The sequence below is a fragment of the Dreissena polymorpha genome, chromosome 1 (genome assembly GCF_020536995.1).
Source record: "Dreissena polymorpha isolate Duluth1 chromosome 1, UMN_Dpol_1.0, whole genome shotgun sequence".
In the NCBI taxonomy this organism is placed as follows: Eukaryota; Metazoa; Mollusca; class Bivalvia; order Myida; family Dreissenidae; genus Dreissena; species Dreissena polymorpha.
Window position 1 is genome coordinate 37,142,287 of NC_068355.1, and position 24,285 is coordinate 37,166,571.

At 36.2% G+C, this 24,285-nt stretch overlaps 1 protein-coding gene across 7 annotated transcripts in view; it reads left to right on the top strand.

Moving 5' to 3' along the window:
- The window catches only part of LOC127877141 (SCO-spondin-like), a 331,534-nt gene that overhangs the window by 12,574 nt on the left and 294,675 nt on the right, over positions 1-24,285 (top strand). For all 7 annotated transcript variants that reach the window (XM_052422799.1, XM_052422815.1, XM_052422789.1 and 4 more), the window contains 2 exons: positions 4,343-4,425; positions 19,572-19,641. In XM_052422799.1, the coding sequence (XP_052278759.1) occupies positions 4,343-4,425; positions 19,572-19,641 (153 nt within the window). The remainder of the gene's footprint in view (positions 1-4,342; positions 4,426-19,571; positions 19,642-24,285) is intronic.

The window sequence follows — 24,285 nt, forward strand, 5'->3', positions numbered from 1 at the left end:
AACAATCAGACTCCATTTATGTGTAGGTCTGCTTTTCCAGGTGGTCCTGAGTATAGAAGAGTGAAGCCTTATGCTAGTGTCCACTATCCTACTGTCATCCAACGAACCTCACTAAACCCAAGAATAGGTCGTACCTGTCCATCTCTCTTTCCACCTGTGCAGCTCTTCCAGTCTCCTGTAATGTTCTCACATTTCATACTCAGCCCTAAGACGTTGTTGTGAGAGAGATTTGTTGGCAGATTAACCTGCGTCATTTGCTCCCAGCCTGGTGAAACCGTTTATCCTCAGTAGCTGTTGTGGTGTAGGTTTCTGTAGCGGCAATCCTTTCTCACACGGTCTTGGGACCGGCCATGGCTGAGTAAAGATCTTACAACTGTTAAATATTTGTAAAACTATGTTTAACCGTACGCAACGTTATAAAATATGAAAGATGCTATATCACAACCAAATCCTTATCCCCTTTGACTATTCGTTGCATCGGCTTTCAACTGTACAACCAGGTTGAAGAAAAGTTGATAGTCAACACTCTAGACTAGAGGCATGGTCCCAAATTTTTATGAACTCAAATTTTCTTCAACTCCTTTGAGGATATCCTCGAAACTTAAATAGCTAAATGACATTAATGTGTAGATAAATCAATGGTCGTAATTTTTCCATGATCTTATGTGTTTGTCTGTGTCCAAGCATTTGTTGTGGAAGATTTTTGTTATATAGAATCATTGTCATGGGCATATCTAAAACTATGAGAGGTATCAATTTGAAACTTTATATAACTCATTTTGGGTAAAATGAATTGCAAATTTGAAATTTTAGAGTTATGGCGCTTTGATACTTTTGTCGGGGACGTTTCTGAAAAAAGCTAAATGAGGTACAAATTAAAATCTTCATGTGCAGATAAATCAAATCTGGGTTAAGTGCAGTGCTCACGCGCCATAAGTCTTGTTTTAATATGTTTAGCTTACAACGTAATAATGTTGCGATTTGGGATCAATATTTGTCGGCCAACCAGTGCGCGCCTAGCGTTGTTCGTTGTTGATATTTACCTTGTGAACACTAATTCGGCCACATTTTTACCCTTCTTAATATTTATCTGATTACAAAAATGGGTCACGTGAGGTCAAAAATAAGGTCACCAAGTCAAATTAAAGAATAGATGTTGTATCATGGGTATTGTTTCTTCATTGTTCGGTTTTAATGCATGTGAGCATTAAAATAAAGCATTACTACTAGTCTTGACTTAAAATTGTGAAAAGTAAAATTCCTATGCTTCATGTGAACGAAAATGGCAACGAAATAAGGTCCATGGTTATGAACGTTTGTTTCTGCCCTTTGTTTTTTATTGTCTGGGGAAATTTTAATGTTTTATTGAATAATTGGTCATATCACGGTACATTGTGGGGCGTACTATTGCGAATAACTTTTTCCTCATAGTATTTTTTATGTTTTGAATGCTGTTAATATTTTTCCGGATTATTATGTCCAATGACCAGATGATGTATGGCGTTTAAGTCGTATCGTTCCTAAATGCAAAGTCCGTGTTACAGTTCAATGTCAAAGATCAGAAACTGTAAGATCAGTTCTGTAATTTGTAACAAGTAGGACTTTATATTATATCGAACTAGTATTCCATGTAGTCAAAGGAAGTGTCATGTAGAAGCTTATGTCCCTTTGTGAAAGGTCATGGTCACAATGAAGGTAAAAAGCACGAAATGAATGTGTGTATTAAGCATATAGTTTTAGCCACTTTTGTTTTCAGTCATTTTCCCCCCTCCAACACTGACAAGCATATTATTAGAGTGCATACGTATTAATTTTTAGATCATTATGCCAAGGTTATAAGTGGGTTCTGTTGTAAACTTATTTTAAATTCACCGACTGAACTGTGTGAATTTATTTACTACCCGACTGACTTGATCAACAACTCAAAACATTCGTATTCCCAATTTTGTGCAGCCAGATTGCAATATGAGTATGCATTTATATTTAACAATATTAAAACGTCAAGGCTTATTTACTTATGTGTCTAAGACTTATATTCGACAAGTCTTTTTGCTGAACGATCACCCCACATGTTCATGGTCAAAATTGCACTTGGAGATAACATGGCTTACTTTTTTCCGAAAGTAAAAGTCCTGTATAGTAAAAAAGAGATCATCGTTTCTCATACAAACTAAATAGGAGTTTCTGCTCCGCATACTCATATTTGATGAACATGTATCTTCCAATAAAAAGCCAGTTCACATATGCCCGCAAAACACATCCACACAACCTAGACCAAACACACATACATGGTTTAATAGTTAATTATAAGGCACTGTAAATACACACTTTGTTGAAAATCAGACAAATAAAGTTCAATGTCAGAGGGTAATTTACTTAACCAAAGCACAGTGACTCATTTACAAGCCGTGGCGGTGCATGCCTGTTCAAGAAACACTATCACATTTTTGACGATTCTGCGAAGCAGCTCGTCTAAGTTATCATACCATGATAAAAATCTTCACAATGCCGACCTATGTAAAAGACCGAGCCAGTCCGATTGAGATAGCTCAATTTTTCTAATAGGCATACCTCGCTGATTATCATTGATAAAGCTATCAAAAGCTCAGCTATAAATAGGGCAGCATATTCTGGGAAAATGATTTAGTAATAGTTTGAAAACGTTAATTTTATATCAGTTATATTCAATCCATTATAGGTTTATAGATCAATGAAACAACTATGCATTTTCTGTGTTGTATTTGACATTTGTCGTGATTCAGGAAATAAATTGCGAATTGAAACGTGTTTAATTAACTTTCAACGCGATCATGAGTGTAAAAAAAACGAATCATTTCGAACCTGCCATTTGTAAACGTTGTAGCGACTATGATATATAAACAGCATAATAGCCGTCAGACATCTGTGAAACTCGCTCTTACGCGTGCTTTCTCATTTTGCATATTTAATAAACTTTTCAAACATAAATTACAGAGCCACATCAGTGCACATACTATGTTTGATAATTCATTCGTTTGTTGGATATTGTTTGCTGTGTTAAACACATGTTAGGTCGTATCGCGGAGATTTAGTTAATCTTACCATGTGTTCATGGGCGAACTCAGTATTCAAGTGCTCTTACGACTATGTGCTCATACCTACTTTCGGCAATCATCATGAAATTATTGCCGTACTTAACGAACAAACATGCCTACGCTTATTGAATTAGAGAAAAAAAATAATCAAAAGATAAAAATTATATGTTCATACATATGGGCATGTGAAATCACGTCCGCACACATAGCATCATTATCTAAGGAAAGGAAACAACGAAATATAAAGTTTGATATGATATACATGTGAAACTCAAGAGCATGGTGTAATTAAAGAGCATGTCAAGTTTTGAATTTATATGCTGAAACGTAATGTTATAACCCACAAACGTTTTGCTGTAACAGAACGGTTTTTTAAAATAAGTGGTACGGAAAATACACGTCGAATATCTTTTTAAAGATATTTCTTGTTATATTTGATCGAGAATGTAACCCGCCTCCCAGTTTCGCCGAATGGATCAAGTTCCCCACGGGTACTACTTCCCCGTACCCCCAATTTTTTTTCGTACCCTACATTTTTCGTACCCAATTTTTTACGTATCCAAATTTTTGCTCGTACCCAAATTTTTTTTCCTACCCAATTTTTTTTTCCTACCCAATTTTTTTTTCGTAACCAAATCTTTTTTTGTACCCAATTTTTTGGGGGAATAATTTTTTTACCCAAAATATTCGTACTCATTTTTTGTCCTACCCAAAATTTTCGTACCCACATACACAATTGTGGTGATGTAGATAAACTTAAATATATGCTTTTATATCAATCCTCTTCAAAAGCATCGTCACACCAGTACTGTCAGTACTTTGATTAATACGGCAAGGAATTTGAGTCATGATCGATGCACGTTAAATCTCTGCGGAGAGATTGGAGTAATGACGGTTGATACTTTAAAAATATATTGAGTAATAATGACAATAGTAATGGTTATTCTGTGATGATGATGATGATGATGATGACGATGAGGAGGAGGAGGAGGAGGAGGAGGAGTAGTAGGAGGAGGAGGAGGATTCTGAGGCTGCTTCTGCTTCTGCTGCTGATGCCTACTGCTGTTGATGATGATGATGATGATGATGATGATTATGGTGATGATGATTATGATGATGATGATGAACTTAAGATGATAACGAGCATCATTAATAAGATGAGGAGCAATTATGATAAGGATAGAGGTTGATTCGTTAATCGTTACAGTAATTAATGTGTGTTGTTATTTAACAGTAACATAACTGTCTAAAATTCTCAATATTTCCAGATTCAAACAGTGTTTACCTACCAATCGACATGGTGGCGCTGATTGTCCGGGAAAACCATATGACACTGGCGTGTGCATGGGATGTAAGCTCAATTTTAAAATCTATAGCATCTGGTGCAAAAAAAAAGAACAACATCAATTGCTTCATTGCCGGTAAGCTTGATTTAAAAAAATGGGGTCACTGTATATTATGTTTCGATTATCAAGTTTTTTTAATGCGATATTTTTTTTAAAATCTCAATGTTGTAATTGTATAAAAAGAGTGAGGTGCTAAAAAATGTATATACTATAAATGCATACTGAAGCAGGCATTTAATTTAATTGTTATCAGCAATTATAAAGTTCATAGTGTTTTATTAAACATATTGAAATACAGTAACAAATCGGAAAATATATTTTGATAGTTATTCGAGATGATAAATCTTCATTAGTTTTGACATTCAATCGTCATATAAAATTTGCTTTTATATATGATATGTAATAATTGTGTTTTCAGTGTGCTCAAGTGAGCGTTTTGTCATCGCCTTTTGTCCGTCGTGCGGCGTGCGGCGTCAACATTTTGCCTTGTTAACACTCTAGAGGCTACATTTATTGCCCGGTGGTCATGAAATTTTGTCAGAACATTTTTTCCAATGAAATCTTAAACAAGTTCGAAATTTGTTCCGGTTGGTTGAAAAACATAGCCGCCAGAGGGCGTGGTATTTTTTCCCCTTTTATACCTATAGTAAAATCTTGTTAATACTCTAGAGGCCACATTTATTGTTCGATCTTCATGAAATTTGGTAAGAAGATTTGTGCTTAGGATATCGTGGACGAATTATTTGAAAAACATGGATACCAGGGAGCGGGGCATTTTTCCTTATATGGCTTGTCGCGGTTTGGGCGCGTTAACGTAACGCCGCCGTAACGCCGCGCCACTTTATGTAACGTTGTTTTAACGTCATATCCTATTATTATGTTATTGTTAGTTGAAATAAAGAAACGAACCTGAACACAACGTCTTATCACTTACAAGTCTTTATATTTTGGTGCCGTGATTATACACTAGAAGTACGATGAATTTACAGAAGTTACAATCAAATAGAGGAGGTACTAAACGCACAATCGCTATTTTGCTGGAGAAAATCGAAGAAAAGAAAGAGAATGGAACGCTGATAGAAATCAACATACTTCTAAAAAATTTGGAGACAAAAGTGGAAATGCTAGAGACACTTAACGAAAAAATCTTATCAAACACGGAAACTGAAGAAATTGAAGATGAAATTGTGGAAACAGATATTTACATGATGGATTTACGCATGAAATTAGGCACACTTATCGCCGAGCGTGATCAACGGGATACGAGCATAGGGAGTCAGCAGCCGACATTTTATCCCATGGATACGCAGCGTGGTCGAGGGGATACGGGTGTAGGAGGTCAACAGACGATATTTCATCCCTTAGCACAGCGTGCTCAACGGGATACGAGCATAGGGAGTCAGCAGCCGACATTTCATCCAATGGATACGCAGCGTGGTCGAGGGGATACGGGTTTAGGAGGTCAACAGACGACATTTCATCCCTTAGACGCACAGCGTGATCAAGCGGATACGAGGTTGGAAATTCAACAGATGACATTTCATCCCGACGATACACCAACTACACTGGAGAACAGAAATACACACGCGTTACATAATCCAGTCGATACCATTCATCTGACAGGTATAAATTCAAATTCTTCCCAATTTCATAGATTACCTAAATTGTCCTTACCCACATTCAACGGTGATATTCTACAGTGGCAGTCTTTCTGGGATTCCTTTGAGTCCTCGGTCCATTTTAATATCAACTTGTCCAACGTCCAGAAGTTTAGTTATCTGAAGTCACAGTTGGAGGGTAGCGCCGCTCGGTCGATTGAGGGATTTGCACTTACCATCGGGAACTATATGCAAGCTGTAGATTTACTCAGGGAAAGGTTCGGTAAAACTCAAAAGATTATAAATGCGTATATGCAGGGATTGTTAGAAACACCATCGCCCAGTAACAATTTACAGAGCTTGAGAATTTTCCAAGATGGAGGCATATATCCGTGGGCTTGAATCGCTAGGACAGAGCCAGGACACATACGGGACATTGTTGGTACCTGTTATTATAGGGAAGCTTCCGGCGGAAATACGACGCAATTTGGTTCGTGATCATGGAGATGCAAATTGGATTCTTAGTAATCTTAGACGGGCGATTAGTAAAAAAAATCAATATTATAGAAGCGGGAAAGCCACAGGGACATAGCAGTGAAATGTACACATTTGACGCTACAGCCTCATTTTATACCGGAACGAAGCATAAAAGGATGAACGGAAATCAGAGACCTAGCAACGCGGTCCATTCTACACGAACACGAAAAGATGAGGTGAAATGTGTATTTTGCGACGACAGCCATTCTACAACGGAATGTAAAAAGATCACAAGCGTAGACGAAAGGCGGAAGATAGTCAAAGGGAAACAACTGTGTTTTAATTGTCTAGGAACCCATTTTGTTGCTAAGTGTACGTCAAACGGAAGATGCCGTAAATGCAAGCGAAAACATCATACGAGTATATGTAACCGGAAGTCAGAATCTGCGTCCCACAATTCCACGTCCGAAAACCCTTCCCATGATGCTTCAGTGCTACACACTACTACAAAAGTACAGACTGGAGTTTTATTGAAAACAGCGCAAGACACAGTAAGTTATAATTTCAACGATGCTGAAGCTAACATTCTGTTTGATGAAGGTGCCCAAAGATCATTTATAACCAAAGCGCTGGCCGATAAATTGAACATTGTCCCTGATTGATTCAACAGAAGAAATGAGCATATCTTCGTTTGGAAGCACAACGAACCAAGTACAGCACATAGACAACGATCTATCTACCTTCACGCAGAGGAAAGTAAATAAATTCTTCTTAAAGTCCTGATTGTCCCACTCATTGCCACGGCAATGAACACTAGATTACGAAATGCTGCGTCCAACTTGCCCTATTTGCGAGGATTGAAACTTGCCCACCCTTTTACAGACGGCTGTAATTTTGAGATTTCTCTATTAATCGGAGCAGACCATTACTGGAATGTGGTAGAAGATGACGTTATACGCGGAGACGGGCCTACAGCAGTAAAGTCAAAGATCGGATATCTTCTTTCTGGCCCCTTACACAGCAATTATCCCAATAGACCCCTTCATCTTACAGAAGTACGCGCAGATTATAGAAGAGCAGGAGAAGAGCAGGAGAGACGAGGCTTTATTGAGAAGGTCGCAGAAGATTCCCAACCGTCCCAGCAAGTCCATTATATACCCCACCATGGCGTCAAGAAAGATTCCCTCACTACACCCATCCGATTGGTGTACGACTGCAGCTGTCGACAAGCACGTGAATCCCCGAGCCTGATCCCCGAGCCTGAACGACTGCCTTGAATCTACCCCACCTATCCTCAATGACTTGACAGCTATACTCCTGAGATTTCGAACACACCAGTACGCTGTAGTCACAGATATAGAGAAAGCGTTTTTGAACGTGAGATTGCACGAAAACGACCGAGATTCGACGAGATTTTTCTGGCTCAGTAACCCCAACGACCCTGAAAGCCCATTAATCACCTACAGGTTTAAAGCTGTATTGTTTGGCGCAACTTGTTCGCCAATTATGCTAAATGCCGTCCTTCTGAAACATCTACAGATGAATTCCCATGTCAACGCCGCTGATGCATTGAAAAGAGACCTGTATGTAGACAATGTTTTGTCGAGCTTTGCGCACGAGATGGAAGCATTAACCTACTTCCGGGAAGCACGCGATTTGATGACTACAGCCGGATTCAACCTGCGGTCATGGATGTCAAATAGTCCCCGTCTTAGAGAACTCGCGGAAGCAGAAGGTTGCCTTGACAACGACACAATCACCAAAGTCCTGGGTATGCGTTGGCATGCAGTTACAGATGATTTGTCATATGCACCACGTGATATACCTGCCATAGAGAACGCTACTAAGAGATCCATCCATCAATACTCCTCCCGCATATATTACCCTCTTGGACTGCTGGGCCCAGTGCCCGTGCGAGCCAAGATTTTGATGCAAGAGATATGGAAAGAGAAAATTGATTGGGGCATCCCACTTTCGAGCAATTTTCAAGAGAAATGGAAATACTTGCAGAAGATTTCAACGAAGTGACTACGATTTCCCTCCCCCGACGATATTTTCATCATGCAGACGACAAACATACCTCCCACCATGAAGCAGACGATCCCACCATAATGCACGTATTTGTCGATGCCAGCATTCAAGCTTACGGAGCAGTAGCCTACCGTTGTAAAGGGAGAGAATCTTCATTAGTTATTGCGAAGAACAGAGTTGCTCTATTAAAAACGCTCACACTTCCGCAATTATAACTAATGGCTGCTTTGATTGGCGCTCGTCTTGCTTCACACATGCAAGGAATCCTCTCTACAAAAGATGTGGTCTTCTGGTGCGACAGTCAAATCGTGCTGCATTGGCTGAAAACAAATAAACCACTAAAATGGTTTATTTCAAACAGAGTGAGAGAAATAAATGACCTATCTGCGACATACAACTGGAAATACTGCCCAACTAACGACAATCCTGCAGATCTACTTACCCGTGGATATCTAGCGTCACAGTTCATGAAAAATGCCTTTTGGAATAGTGGACTGATGTGGATAGCTGATGAACAGAAGTGGCCGCATTGGGACCAACAAGAACAAGCAGCCGCATACGAGCAGATGACATCAGAGGAGCAGACGACCTGTAAAACAACAGTTGTGACCACGGTACACAATAAATCTAGTCCTCAACATGGATTACACTTAATCATAGACATGAACCGGTACAACCGTTACAACAAACTACTGGGAGTACTTGCATACGTGCTTAGATTCGTGAAGAACTGCAGATCCCCCAAAACTTAAAGATACCAAGGATCGTTAACAGTGCGTGAACTCCATGCAGCAGAGATGAAAGTGATTTAAAACTGCCAAGCTACAGCGTTTCACGAAGAAATACAATACATGAGATCCTCGTCATCAGCACGACTTACCCAAGTGAAACAGTTACGACTTTTCCATGACGCCGAGGGATTTGTCCGATGTGGCGGACGAATAAATAATGCACCGTTGGATGACCAGACGAAATTTCCGTTCCTGTTGCCTCGACGACATCCTGTAACACGACTGATAGCACATCACGTCCATAAAAATCAACACCATGCCGAAATAAACGCAACAGTTACGCATCTCGGGCAAAAGTTCTGGATCCCGGCTATAGGTCAATGCGTTGAATCAGTACTACAAAAATGCACCAACTGCCTGAAAACGTCTGGCAAATCCTATGGAACGCCTGATCCGCCCCCACTTCCAAAGATTAGAGTTTAAGATGCCCCACTCTTCACAGTGACTGGTGTAGATTTCACTTGTGCCCTTTACGTTAAGGAGCAATCCGGAAGTGAATCCAAGGCTTACGTCTGTTTGTTCACGTGCGCTTGTACACGCGCTGTATATCTTGAAGTGGTTCCGAACCTGTCCGAAGAATCTTTCCTCAACGCATTCCGAAGGTTTTTCAGCCGGAAATCGTTACTAACAACAATTATTTCGGACAATTAGACTACGTTTATGGCAGCAGCTTCTCATCTGGAGAAATTGTTCCAGTCTCCCTCCCTACAAGAAACGCTACATAGCCAGGGCACAGAATGGAGATTTATACCGAAACGAGTACCGTGGTATGGCGGATGGTGGGAGGGACTGATTGGCTTAACCAAAACTTCCATGAAGAAGACACTTGGACGTGCTTACGTTAGTCTTGAATCACTTCAAACTATCGTAACGGAAATTGAGGCTACGATGAATGATAGACCAATAACCCATGTATCGACCAGCATTGACGATCCAGAGCCCCTGACCCCGGCGCATCTTTTATACGGCCGGAGAGTGACGACCCTTCCATATCCCGACAACCCTGACGATTCTACGATGATTCCAACCCTAGACCATTCCCAGATCAACAAAAGAGTTAAGTTACAAGCTCACATCATAAGTCAGTTCCTAAAGAGGTGGAAGTTCGAGTACCTTACGGGTCTTCGTGAATACCATAGGGCTACCGGTAACAACACGTAGGGCATCCGAGTAAACTACGTGGTTCAAATCCAAGATGACTCCCCGAGGATACGTTGGAAACTCGCAGTTGTTGAAGAGCTGCTTACCGGAAATGACGGGTTAACACGTGCCGCCAAAATACGCACGTGTAATGGACACACAAAAAGGCCATTCGTGAAACTCGATCCGTAAGAAGTGCTATGTGGAAGCGAAACCGAGAGAAACTAGTGATGAACATTTTGATTAAACATGTGAGAAACAGCGCGATAAACGGTTGATAAACAATGAGGTTAACATGTGATTGTTACAAATGTGATACAAAGTGAACTTTCAAAGACAGTGCAATCTATGCTGAGGTTTAGGTGATTAATCGATACTTTGACAGTAATTGAGATAATTATTTTGACTAATAATTTGTTCTTCATGTATTTTTGTTGGATTAACATTTTGATCAGACTCATTGATATATGTTGCTTAATCATTTTGAGGCCCCCAGAATGTCGCGGTTTTGGCGCTTTAACGTAACGCCGCCGTAACGCCGCACCACTTTATGTAACGTTGTTTGAACGTCATATCCTATTATTATGTTATTGTTAGTTGAATTAAAGGAACGAACCTGAACACAACGTCTTATAACTAACAAGTCTTTATATGGCTTTTGTAAAACCATGTTAACACTCTAGAGGTCACATCAATTTTCCGATAATCATGAAACTTCGTCAGAAAATTTGTTCGAAAATAGTTATGATGATGGTAACCCCGGATCCGCTACTTGATGATGGTAACATGATCGCCAGGGTGCAGGACATTTCCCCATGTACGGCGATATATGGCTATAGTAAATCCTTGTTAATACTCTAGAGACCACATTTATTGTCGGATCTTCATGAAACTTGGTCAGCATATTTGTCCCAATAATATCTTGGATGAATTCGAAAATGGTTTCGGTTGGTTGAAAAACATGGCCGCCAGGGAGGGTTATTTGCCTAATATGGTTATGGTAAAACATTGTTTACATTCTAGAGGCCAAATTGATAGTCCGGTCATCATAAAACATGGTAAGAAGATTTGTCCTAATAATATCTTGGACAAGTTCAAAAATGATTCCGTTTGCTTGCAAAACATGGTCACCAGGGGACGGGGCATTTTTGCTTATATGGCTATAGATATTGCTATAGTAAAACCTTGTTAACACTCTAGAGGCCACATTTACTGTCTGGTCTTTATGATACTTGGTCAGAAGATTTGGACAAATTATATCTTGGACAAGTTCGGAAATATTTCAGGTTCGTTGAAAAACATGGACGCCAGGGGGCAGGACATATTTCCTAATATGGCTATAGTAAAAACTGGTTAACAATGTAGAGGCAATATTTATTGTCCGATCATCATGAAACTTGGTCAGAAGATTTGTCCTAATGATATCTTGGATGAGTTCGAAAATGGTTCCGGTTGATTGAAAAACATGGCCGCCAGGGGGCGGGGCATTTTTCCTTATATGACTATAGTCAAACCACGTAAACACTATAGAGGCCACATTGATTGTTCGATCATCATGAAACTTGGTCAGAACATGTGTTCTTATGATAGCTGAGTTTGAAGATGGTTCCGGTCCTTTTGGCACCAGAGGACGGGGCATTTTTCCTTAAATGGCTATATATGGCTATTGGAAAACCTTGTTAACACTCTAGAGGCATCATTTATTGTCCGGACTTTACGAAACCTGGTCAGAAGATTTGTACAAATGATGTCTTGGACTCATTCGAAAATGGTTCCAGTTGGTTGAAAAAAAAATTTCCAACAGGGCGCGAGGCATTTTTTCTTGTATGGCCTTGGTAAAACCTTTTGAACACTCTAAAAGTCACATATATATTTAAATCTTCATGAAACTTGGTCAGCATATTTGTTCTAATGATATCTTGGATGTGTTCGAAAATGGTTCCGGTCTGTTGAAAAACGTTGCCGCAATAGAGCGGGGAATTTATCCTTATATGGCTATAGTAAAACCTTGTTAGAACTCTAGAAGTTACATTAATTGCTCACTCTTCATGAATGTTGACATCCTTGGCTGTACAAAACAGGTCAGTTCCTTTAAATCTCAATTGAGCGACTTTGGGCCTTTCAGACCCTCTTGTTTTATAATATCCACAATTGCTTGAACTAATAAATCCAGTAAAGACAAGTATAACTTTTAAAGTTTATTTACTCAATTAAAGGGCTTGACCATAATATATTATACATTAGCATCTGATTTATCAAAAAAATGTTTTGGCCTTTTATTAGCTAAACTGAGCACAACGTGCTCATGGTGAGATTTTGGGGTCACTTTTTGTATGTCATGCGTCGTTCGTCGTGAGCATTTTCCCTTGTTAACACTTTAGATGCCACATTTTTTTGTCTGATCTTCATGAAATTTGGTCACAAGATTTATCTCAAGATATCTTGGTCGAGTTCGAAACTAGATAATGTTAGGTCAAAAACTAGGTCACTAGGTAAAAGTAAAGAAACAGTTTGTGAACACTCTAGAAGTCATATTTATTTCCAATCTTCATGAAACTTGGTAATAAAATTTGACTTTATTTTGCCCCCGATGAGTTCGGAAATGGTTTTTGTTGCTTGAAAAACATGACTGCCAGGGGACGGGGCATTTTTCCTTATATAGCTATAGTAAAACCTTGCTAAAACTCTAGAATCACATTTATGTTCCAATCATCATGTTAATTGGTCAGATCATTGGTTCTTAAATTAGTTCGGCTAAGTTCGAAAATGGTTCTGGTCCTTTAAAAAAAACATGGCCGCCTGAAGGCGGGGCAGTTTTCCTTTTATGGCTATAGTAAAACATTGTTAATCCTCGAGAAGTTACATTTGTGGTCCAATCATCATGAAAATTGATCAGAATATTTGTTCTTATGATAGCTCGGCTGAATTTGAAAATGGTTCCGGTTCTTTAAAAACATGGCCACCAGGGGGCGGGGAAGTTTTCTTTATATTGCTATAGTAAAACATCGTTGACACTCTAGAAGTTAAATTTCTGGTCCAATCTTCATGTCACTTGGTAAAAATATTTGTTCTTTCGATAGCTCAAAAGCGCGATGGTTCCTGTCCGTTAAAAATTATGACCGTTAGGGGGCGGGGCAGTTTTCATTATAAGGCTTCGGTAAAATCTGGTCAACATTTACCTTGTAAATACTCTAGAGGTCACATGTTATGTCCAATCTTCATTAAACTTAGGCAGAACATATTTCCATATAAAATCTTGAACGATTTCGAAAATGGTTCCTGTTGGCTGAAAAACATGGTTGCCAGGGGGCGTGGCAGTTTTCCTTATATGGATATAGTAAAACCTTGTTAACACTCTAGGAGTAATATGTATGGTCCAATCTTCATACAACTTGGTAAGAATATTTGTGCTAATGATATATCAGCTGAGTTCGAAAATGGTTCCAGTCCGTTGAAAAACATTGGCCCAGGGGCGGAGCAGTTTTCCTTATATGGCTATTGTTAAACCTTGTTAACTCTCTAGAAGTCGTTTTCTAATCTAGATGATTTTTAGTTAAAACAATTGTTCTTATGTTAACTTAGCTCAGTATGAAAAGGGTTGCGGTCTGTTGATAAACATGGCCACTAAGGGGTTTGGCAATTTGCCTTATATGGCTATTGTAAAATCTTTTTAACACTCTAGAAGTCATATTTATAGTAAAATATTCATGAAACTTTTTAAGAACTTGTGTTCTTCTGATATCTCAGCTGAGTTTCAAAATGGTTCCGGTTTGTTGAAAAACATCGACTACTTAGAAAAATTAAATGTACATTCCGAATAAAATCTATGCATATAATGATATTCATGATCCCCATGCAGTCATCTCAATATTAATTCTGCCATTAATATGTACAGTTAAATTGCCTTTAAAAATATTGATTTTTGTTCCTTTCTTAAGAAGATTATCATGATGATGATTTGTTGGGGATGAAGTGCTACAATGTTTTATGACATCTGAATACCCTGTAAGAAATATACTCAAAATTTCAAGAAGCAATATTGTTTCGCAGAAAATTACTTTGGGAGAAACAACTGTGTATAACTTGAATGTATAACTTGAATTGTGTATGACCTTCAATTATGAATGCGTGGCTTGTCAGGAATGCATTCTTTATACTGCAATTGAACCCATTCAGCCACCTGCTTATCAGCAACTAATAAATACTATATTGACTGTGCCTGCATTGTTCTGGTACAAATTGACTGTTGCCTGCATTGTTCTGGTACAGTAGTATTCAGTGATGCCTTTTGAAATGGCGATGTGATAATTGTGTTACAAGCTTGCGCCTCAAATTCCATTAGAACCTATAAATAAGCCTCAGCTGGGAACACACATCAATAACCTTTAGATTGATAAGAGTGGAAAATACTTTTTATGGCACACAGTTAATTGATGACTTCGATAGTTTTGGTGGGGTTATCAAAGATGTGTGTTTAAATCAGGGTTGATTGTTGGTTTAATTGGAAATATAATTACAAAATGAGTATGAAAATAGTTTAGGGTTGTTTGAAAACAAAGCCCTCATGTGGGTTGCAGATTTCTTTTTATTGCTATAGTGAAACATTTCGAACTCTCTTTAAATTACATTTTAATTCAATCTTAATGTAACATGCTGAGAACATATGTTCCTATGATATCTTGATTTAGTTTGAAAATGGTTCCGGTGCTCTGAAGAACACGGTTTTCTTTGGCGAGCAATTTTCTTCTTGTGAACCTTTTGCTGATATTTATGTTGCATGAAGTATTTTTAATATTTAGTTCCTTTTTTAGTTTCTTAGTTTTCAGGTGAGCGCCTTAGGGCCCATGTCCGTCTTGTTTAAATAACAATTGGGTTGAAAAAATTGAAATTGTTAATTATAAAATTATACAATTTATAAAGGCACTAGGACCCATGAATTGCTGTCGTAATGGTTTAGTATTTATGCATTTTAGCGGTAGTCTGTAAGTCAAACTATTTCGTAACTGTGACTTCATCATTAATATTGTTTTTAGCTTGCTTAACGTGTGTGCATAATCGGGCATCATTCCGTTTGCGATGTGCTGCATGCGTCTTAAAATTTTGGCTTGTTACCACTTTAAAGGACACAACTTTCGCTTTATTTTGATGAAACTTTGTCAAAATATTTACATTGATACTCTCTAGCAAACGTTCGATTCCTGGACAAATGTGTGTTAAACCAGGTTGCATTTTAGAAAATAAAACGTTATTCTACTATAGGAACCAATATTATGGAAAGAATAACTATATTGACGATTTGTATGACAAGTTTGAATTTGTGCCAAAAAACAAGATCACTGGGCAAAATGTCAGAAAAGTCACCTTATCGCTCTTAAAGCCTTTATAATACTTTAAATATTGCTTTTCTAGACAATATCTGGGCCGTGTTTTCATCTGGGTCATGTTGACAAAACAAAGGTAGTCAGTAAACCGTAATGCACCCAACCCCCGCTTAAAAGCATACATTGTGAACATATGTGACATCCTATATCACGCCTTTTTGCCCCTTGTTTCTATTGGCCTAACGTTTGATACTTAATATGTAACATCAGAGTGTGGTCAAGTGCAATGCTTGTTGAGATAACGGTTAACACAGGTATTGCCGAAGAAGCCATATTTTAAAGTTACATGTTCACGTATGTTTGTGTTAAAGGGGCCTTTTCACAGATTTTGGCATGTATTGAAGTTTGTCATTAAATGCTTTCAATTGATAAATGTAATCATTGGATCTAAAAGCTCCAGTAAAAAAACAAGAATAAAATTAAAGAAAGAAACAAAGCAACCCCCAACTGGGCTCGAACCACTGACCCCTGGAGTAAAAGTCTAAAAGACTACTGCTTTGACCACTCGGCCATCCGTGCTCATTCTTTATATAAGCAATCCTCGTAGTATTACAAAATGTAACGACAACAACAGAACTCTCCAATTTTTTCAATCCTTTCGCGTTGCAACGCTTTATAATTTTCAGGTTTTTAAATCGTCAAATGATGCATATAACGGATATTTTAGAGCATGGTTAATGTTCAGTACTACTGTTTCCTCTCAAATATCATAACTACAACGAAAATTTGCAGATCTGAAATAAAAAAATAATTTTTTTGTCAATTTACGAAAATGTGAAAAGGCCCCTTGAAATGTCATTAACTACATAATTTGTTACAATTCTAAATATTTAAAATAATAAAGGCTAATTGTAAAAGCAATGACAAATAGTTGAATAAAATATTGCCATCAGTGTGATTTAATTCCGGAACCGGCACATAAACAACTGCACTACCCTTGCGCTACGCATGCTATAGAATCTTGAATGAATTATAAACGCTATGTAAATAAAACAGGTTTCCATTTTATGTTTTATTTAGAGAAAGTGTTACACACGCTTTATAATGTAATCGATTTCAACTGATTCTTAGCTATTAATTAAGCAATCATTAACACATTTTTAAATGACATTTTTTCTGCATAACATCATTTTGATGAAGAAAAATAAGTCCTTTTAGTAATAATTATAATACCTTATTGACAACATTTTCTTAAATTGTCTTCCCTGAAACATCAAGGCTAAGAGGTGTAATAATGAGTGTTCTTTAGAGTGTTGTTGCTATTTGTGTTTAAGTCGTGACTCTGGGGCCAAGATTTGTTATGCCCCAAGGATCACATTTAATGTTTCCACTTTCAGAGGGTCATATAGATTCGTAATTCCGCTCGTAAGTCGGAATATTTTGTAATGCTGCTAGAGTGATGGAGCTTTACAAACATGTATCACCATATGCACACCTTCATTGTCTGCTTCAAGTTATTTTCGACGTAACCGGAGTTATGACTATTTGGGCAAACAATTGACTTTTGTTAGTGTTGCATGAAATTTGGAATATATTGAGTGTAGATATATGGATTTGTTCCTTTCATTTCGAAATAAAGCGAGTGACGGTATTTTTAGGCAAACAAAAACATGTAAGTACACAGGATAACCCATTGTCGTCGGGCCTAAACTTTTCAATCGAACAATATCTCCTTAACCGCTGAGCAGATTATCATGAAACTGCACGTGATTGATTCTTGGGTTATTCTCTTTCGAAGTTGTTTGATACTTTCATGGATGCTTTATATGTAAATCACCAAGGATTAAACTAGATAAATAAAATCACAACAAATATCTTAATCTCTGAAAGCGGAAGAGTCATAGTTTAAGAAAGTGATATGAATCATCGTTTAGCAAATCTGTACTACGGTTGATCAATGATGTCCCCGGGGTTCAATACTAGCTACGTAACAAATGGCATGATTTATATCAATACAAAAGCACGTAGTAAATTACTTGTAACATCTTCTCCTAAATTACACATCACGTAAGTTTGCATGTAACTTCAAATAGCGGCAAATTGCAACGTAAAAGTTATGACCTGGAATCAAATATGACTATGCCTACAAAAATCACGTGATTTATAAAAAACGTGTATTGTAAATATAAAAAATTCTACTCTTAAACCATAAGGATCAGAGATTTTTTACTTGTGAAAAACATTGTTCAGTAGTAGTCCTTTATAGAGTTCAAAATATGCCACTTGATTTATAAAGAATTAAACGTCAACAATATTGTATTAATCGAAATTGAAACTACAAATCACAGATGTTTGATGTATTGTATTCAACATCAGATAGTGGGTCAGTAAAGTGTTGAAATAATGGAGGTCAAAACAATGAAAGATGTTCAAAATGTTCATGTTCGCGATGCCAAGTTATGATAGAATAAGTTTGAATCTGGGTTTATGCGCGTCGAAACAATGTCACCTGGTCAGTCGTAGTAAACTATAGTTACTATTCTATATTTTGTGGAAACCACTCATATTACTGTTTTAATAAACTTGGTCAGCATGATAATCTTGAAACTGTCAAGGCTATGTTTTATATTGGGCCAAGTGTGTCGAAAAACTGTTTCACTCTTTCTAGAAAAAAAGCATATTACTTGTCTAAAAGCCATATGACTGAGTCACTCAATTTTGATGCAACATTGAATATTTTTCTTGAGAGTCTCAAAACTATGGTTAAATCTGGATCAAAGGGGGGGGGGGTGAAAACACATGACAAGTTGACAAATGGTCTTAAGACCTTAATTTATCTTTTTATGAAAGGCCCGTAAAAGGTGACGATTCGTAATTATAGCCGATTTTTATATATTTGTCGCATATTTTATTTATAAAGGATATCAAAAAATAATATATGTGATATTGAACATAACCATAAAAAATGAGAAATACAAATTGTTTTGAGCTCAAAGTACAGTGTCCTCCAATTCAATTGTGTTTACAAACAGTCGGTTTATTTACATCGCTGTTTACTCAATCATGCCGAGCAATTCCGAGCCGGTTTTCCGATAAAAAAATTGATTGTTCGGCCCAAGACATTGTGTATCGCGTGAGCACGTCAAGGGTGAATAGGCCAGACATTCAAAACGAAAATGGCGTAAAGTTCAAAAAGAAAATGTACACTCTCGCTAGAAGAAAAAACGAAACGTAGAAAGGAGGCGAAAAAATCATATAATCTTGGTTGCATTACTATTGCAATGAAGTTCTAAGGCAATTCCATGTAAACTAAAATATTGTACAACACAAACAAATCTTACCGAACTCATGTTCTCTTTCATTGCTTACGAGGATATTGTGTTGCTTGTACTAGGTCATCAATAAATGCGTACTTTACGAAAGAAGCTGAGGAACATCGGAGAAAGCGAAAATGTACGGAAATCGCAAAGTTGTAAAAATTTCATCAAATTATGAAACGGGTATATCTTCCATAATTCTTGCCAACGTTGCACCTAAGCTGTGTTATTATAATTTTTTATGCAAGAGTAACTGAAATCCGGTAAAAATTAGACCAGTTTATATGCATAATATTTGGATATGTCACCTTGTTTGAGGCTTTAAGTATTGTGAACTTGGGTTTTGAAATATTTATTTACACATTTTATAAAGTAACCAATACACAAATTTAAATGAAATGGATAAATAGGAGTTATTTGTTTTTTAATCATGTTTTTTAATGTGTATTTAGTTATATCATATTTTCTTTTATCAGCTGATTGGGAAGAATGGAGTTCATGGACTAAATGTACGAGTACAAATTGCTCGAAAGGTTTAACAGTAAGGTAAGATATAACAATTATTTTGGTGTTCACTTTCAGTTGACCTACCAGCTATGTTTTCCTTTCTGTATAAAGTACCCGTAATAGGTACTTAACCAATTGAAGAAAAAATACACAATAATTCCCAATGCTGTCTGAAAATTTCCCAAAAGGAAGGCCAATTTCGTCAATTTTGTTTCAAACGTGCATTATCTGCAAGTTAACAAATAAAATGAGCACTTCAACTGAACATTTCAACCCAAAATGAATGTAAATCAATATTTGAGTTGATTTTTTCTTTTGATACCAAGCAATTAAAAATTGCTATAATTTCCAATTGGAAGATTTCACGACGCGAATTTTCCAAATTAAAGGGGTTTTCGCGCTAATTTTTCCCAATTGGTAGTGTACAGGTACTTCTCCCAATTAAGGAAGAAAAATCGCTGCCTACGTATGAAGCGTTGTTGAATATCACGTGAATATAAGCACCGACATGCCATATCTCATAAATCAAATGGAAGATTTTAATGAAGCTTCAGAGGAAACAAAATTGCTGACCCTCTTCATATGAATATACAATTGTTCCTTCCCGCTTCGTTTATAGAACACCAGAGCTATGGTATGTTACATCGCATAGTGGACTTGCATAGAGTGTGTCATATAGGACACACCCAGAGGTGTAGTGGATAAATGATCTGAATTTACTGATTGTAGATAGAAATTAAAAAAAAACTAGAACCAAAAGGCTAAAAGTTGTGTGTTTTCAGAATTTCATCAGATAATGCTTTCACAAAATTTGTAAAAATCTAGCCCCTGAGGTTCAACTGGCAAAGGCCTTGGGTTCACATGATTGTTTAAGTCTTATATAGCAACATAACTTACTATCTTCTCTAAAACGATAACGCCCAGCTATGTTATTGTAGGCATGTAACATAATAAAGTAAACCTGTTCTACATTTGTTTAAATTATGCTTGTGGAGTTAATATTTGCCATGCCAAATGATTGGTGAGAAAAAAATGAGTTGTCAAGCAATAACATTTAAAGGGACTGTCAACCACGACGACGAAGAAAGAAAAGTTGTAAAATACCGTATTTTTTAACAATTATTAGTTTATATCGATTAAATTATCACGACTGGTATATTACATTACTTTAAAAAAGTTGTGTAGTTTGCATATTTTTAGAAAATTTGGTAATAATGTGTACTGGGTATGTCTACCAGGTAACTACCAGTTAACTATATATAACGCCAGTAGATTGATCATCATCGTCGCGTGGTAAACCCAGGAATGCAAATTGTGCATGCGTAGTGAATTGTATATATTTTATATATAAAATGATCAATCTACTTGCGTTATTTATAGTGTGTATATCGTTATGTCACCTATTTTCACGATGTACTTTCGATTTCACATCGCGAAATTTTATTACCGAATATACTGAAAATATGAACTTTTTTCAAGTAATGTAATATACCAGTCGTGATATTTTAATCAAATTAACTAAAAATTGTACAAAATACGGTATTTAAGAACTTTTGTTTTTTTCGATATTCGTTTAAACACAATATTAGATAAAACAACAAGCAAAGATTCACAGGTTTTAAATATGGACTTTGACGATATGTGGGGCACATATGTGGAACAGTGGGATATCGGGATAATAGGCCATATCGAACCATACACACTTGAGTTATTTTGCCATTTGTTTTCTTAAATGTAAGGCAAATTTAAAAGTGTACCATGTTATTATTTAATTGCTCATCTGTTGTTTTGTATTCGTGTTTTTAGATAATATATATAAGACGTAAAAGTAGTAAAATGGTATTGGTTTGGATACCAAAAAGATTGACTTTTTCTGGAAACTCTTCAGAGAGAAAAACACAGCATCAAAACGACTTAAATATAAAATAACATGACTTCATATTTGTTCTTATTGATATTACAATGTACAAAAGTAAGACTTCATGCGCGATGTAACCATAGTCCCAAAGGATATGCATGTCAAACACGTGTTACTTGCATGAAAATCTTTACAAGATTATAGGACACTCGCTTATGGTACTGAAATGGTTTCCCCTATTGTAGACATATTTTTTCCAAAATAAACATGTCATTTTTATTAATTTTTAACCAAACCAATAGGGAATAAACTCCCCATCCCCTTGACTTTCTTAGTTATTTTATTTTGGTGAATGAACAAACATACATGATATATGTTTAACTCATTTTTAAGATAAATTCAAAACAACGTTGTATTCAAATACCTTTTGATTTTTAAATGGAATATTTAGCAGTCATCGACTTGTTCAAAGTGTGTCACTCACAAATTCAGCAAATGGTTAAGGTAAAAGAACTGTCAACTGGCTACATAATCTTAACAATAGTCGAGAATCATTCAGCAAAATATTTAGATATAAATGCAAATCTAAGTTAGTGTCATATCGCTTAGAGGGAAAATTTCTCTTTTGTTAATGAAACAGCCTCATAAAACCTTTTGAAAATTAAACATTGATATGTTCTTGTATTTAACTCAGTGAGGCTTAAAAATAATAATTGACAACATATTTACCAATCCTTTGAAAATAATACGTTAAGAGAATTGTTTGATTCTTTGAAAAATGAAATTATTTATTAATTGCCAAATCATTAAAACTGTATTTAAACTGCATCCTGTATGTTACATCTTGTATGTAACGCCATATTTTTAAAATGCATTATTGTTAGACTTAAATAAGTAGTTGTTTTGACTTTCTTTCAACAAAATCAGAAACACCCATTGTATGTAAACACGGTCGAATTGAATGTCAAGTGTGTTTTTATAATAATAGCAGCTTTGTATTAATAGTTTCACTCAAAGTGAAAACTACCACTGAAGGTTATCAAAACCTCATAACTCCTTTGGAACAACAAGTTTTAAGTTTAAATATAACTCTTTAAAAAAAGGACCAGCATGTGCTAAAATGCAAAAAGATGAACATCTGAAAAGACATAGTTTAGCTTTGACGTGACTAATTAGAATAAGACATGTGTAACAAACATCGTTTCATGTAATTTTCTGATGTGAAGATTTAAAATCATTTTTATGTATTCATAAGTATAAGAGCATGAATAAATTTCAGCTTGATCTGACATTAAATGTAGCTATCGTTTTATTTTGCGAAACACCTTTACTGACATAGCTTAGCTCTTTTCATTATTTTAAAAATCTAACAGCATGTAGCATTTTGGCAATTGTGTTTTGTATATTTTACCTGACACCAAATATACGTGCCAAATTATTTAGATATTTGTCCCTGATTGGAAAAGTGACAGATTGGACGACAAAAACTATGTGAACAAGTAAATTCTCAACCTTTTACCTTTAAGTATGACGTTAGTCTTAAATATAGTCATATAGTTATTTTGTGACACCTAGTCTCATGTAAGTGAGATTGTGTGAAAATTGAAAAAAATCCTTAATTGCCTGGAGAAATATTTCAGTATATCATTAACAATGTGATCTAGTTAGACATTTGTCTTAATATATGACCAAATCTTGAAAGGGGGCTATCCGTTTATAAACAATTTGATATGGATGGCAGTGTTTACTATTAAAAGGCTCTATAAAGGTCACAAATCCAATTATTATGCATATCCACTGGTCTAATGTGTACCGGATTTCAGTTACTCTTGCATAAAAACTGCTAATAATACAGCTTAGGTACAACGTTGTCAAGAATTATGGAAGATAAACCCGTTTCATAATTGGAAGCAATGTTTACATTTTTGCAACTAACGTGATGTTTAGCCTCAGAGCGTTGACATATGCTAAAATAGCCGAAAGAAAATTCAATTTTAATTCTATTTTAACAACTTTTTACCAGCAGAAAGTAACTTATTAGATCACTACAAACGTTTTAACCATTTAGAAAAGACCTACTTTGTGAGTGATACCGGAAAACATTAAAAGTCATCGTTATATTTTTGGTGACCTGAGTCACTTTCACTTTCTCTTTCGCGAGTAAACAGCGATGTAAATAAACTGATTGTTTGTAAACACAATTTACTTTGAGGACACTTTATTTTGAGCTCAAAACAAGTTGTATTGCTTATTTTTTTATTGTTATGTCCAATAGCATATATATATATATATATATATTATGTTTTTTGATAACCTTCATAAATAAAATATGAAAAAAATATTTAAAAATCTGTAAATTATTACGTATCTTCACCTTTATAGAGCCTTTAAGAAAGTATCAAACACCCTTCAATCACAAAGAAAAAAAAACAAAGCCGAAATCCCAAAACTAAAACTTAACCAACCATCCAATAACTGTCGTAATGATCCATTCCATCTTTGACAAAGTTCACTTTTATTGAGACGTTAAGCTAACGTACACAGGGCAGTCGACCGGCATGTACACATCGCAGATTTGGATGTGTTAATATCTTTTAAAGACAACTTTACGTTTTAAGTTATTTGGTGTAACTTTATGTATGTTCTGCTGCTTATGTTTTTTTTATACATAAAGTCCATTATTTGGATGTCAAAAAAAATCCCAAATTTTGAGGTTCGAGTAAACATTTCATACTACTGACTTATAATTAGATCAAATAATCGTACAAACATAGGTAAAATAATAATCCATTTATACCCATTATAAAAAGTAACATTTTAAATGC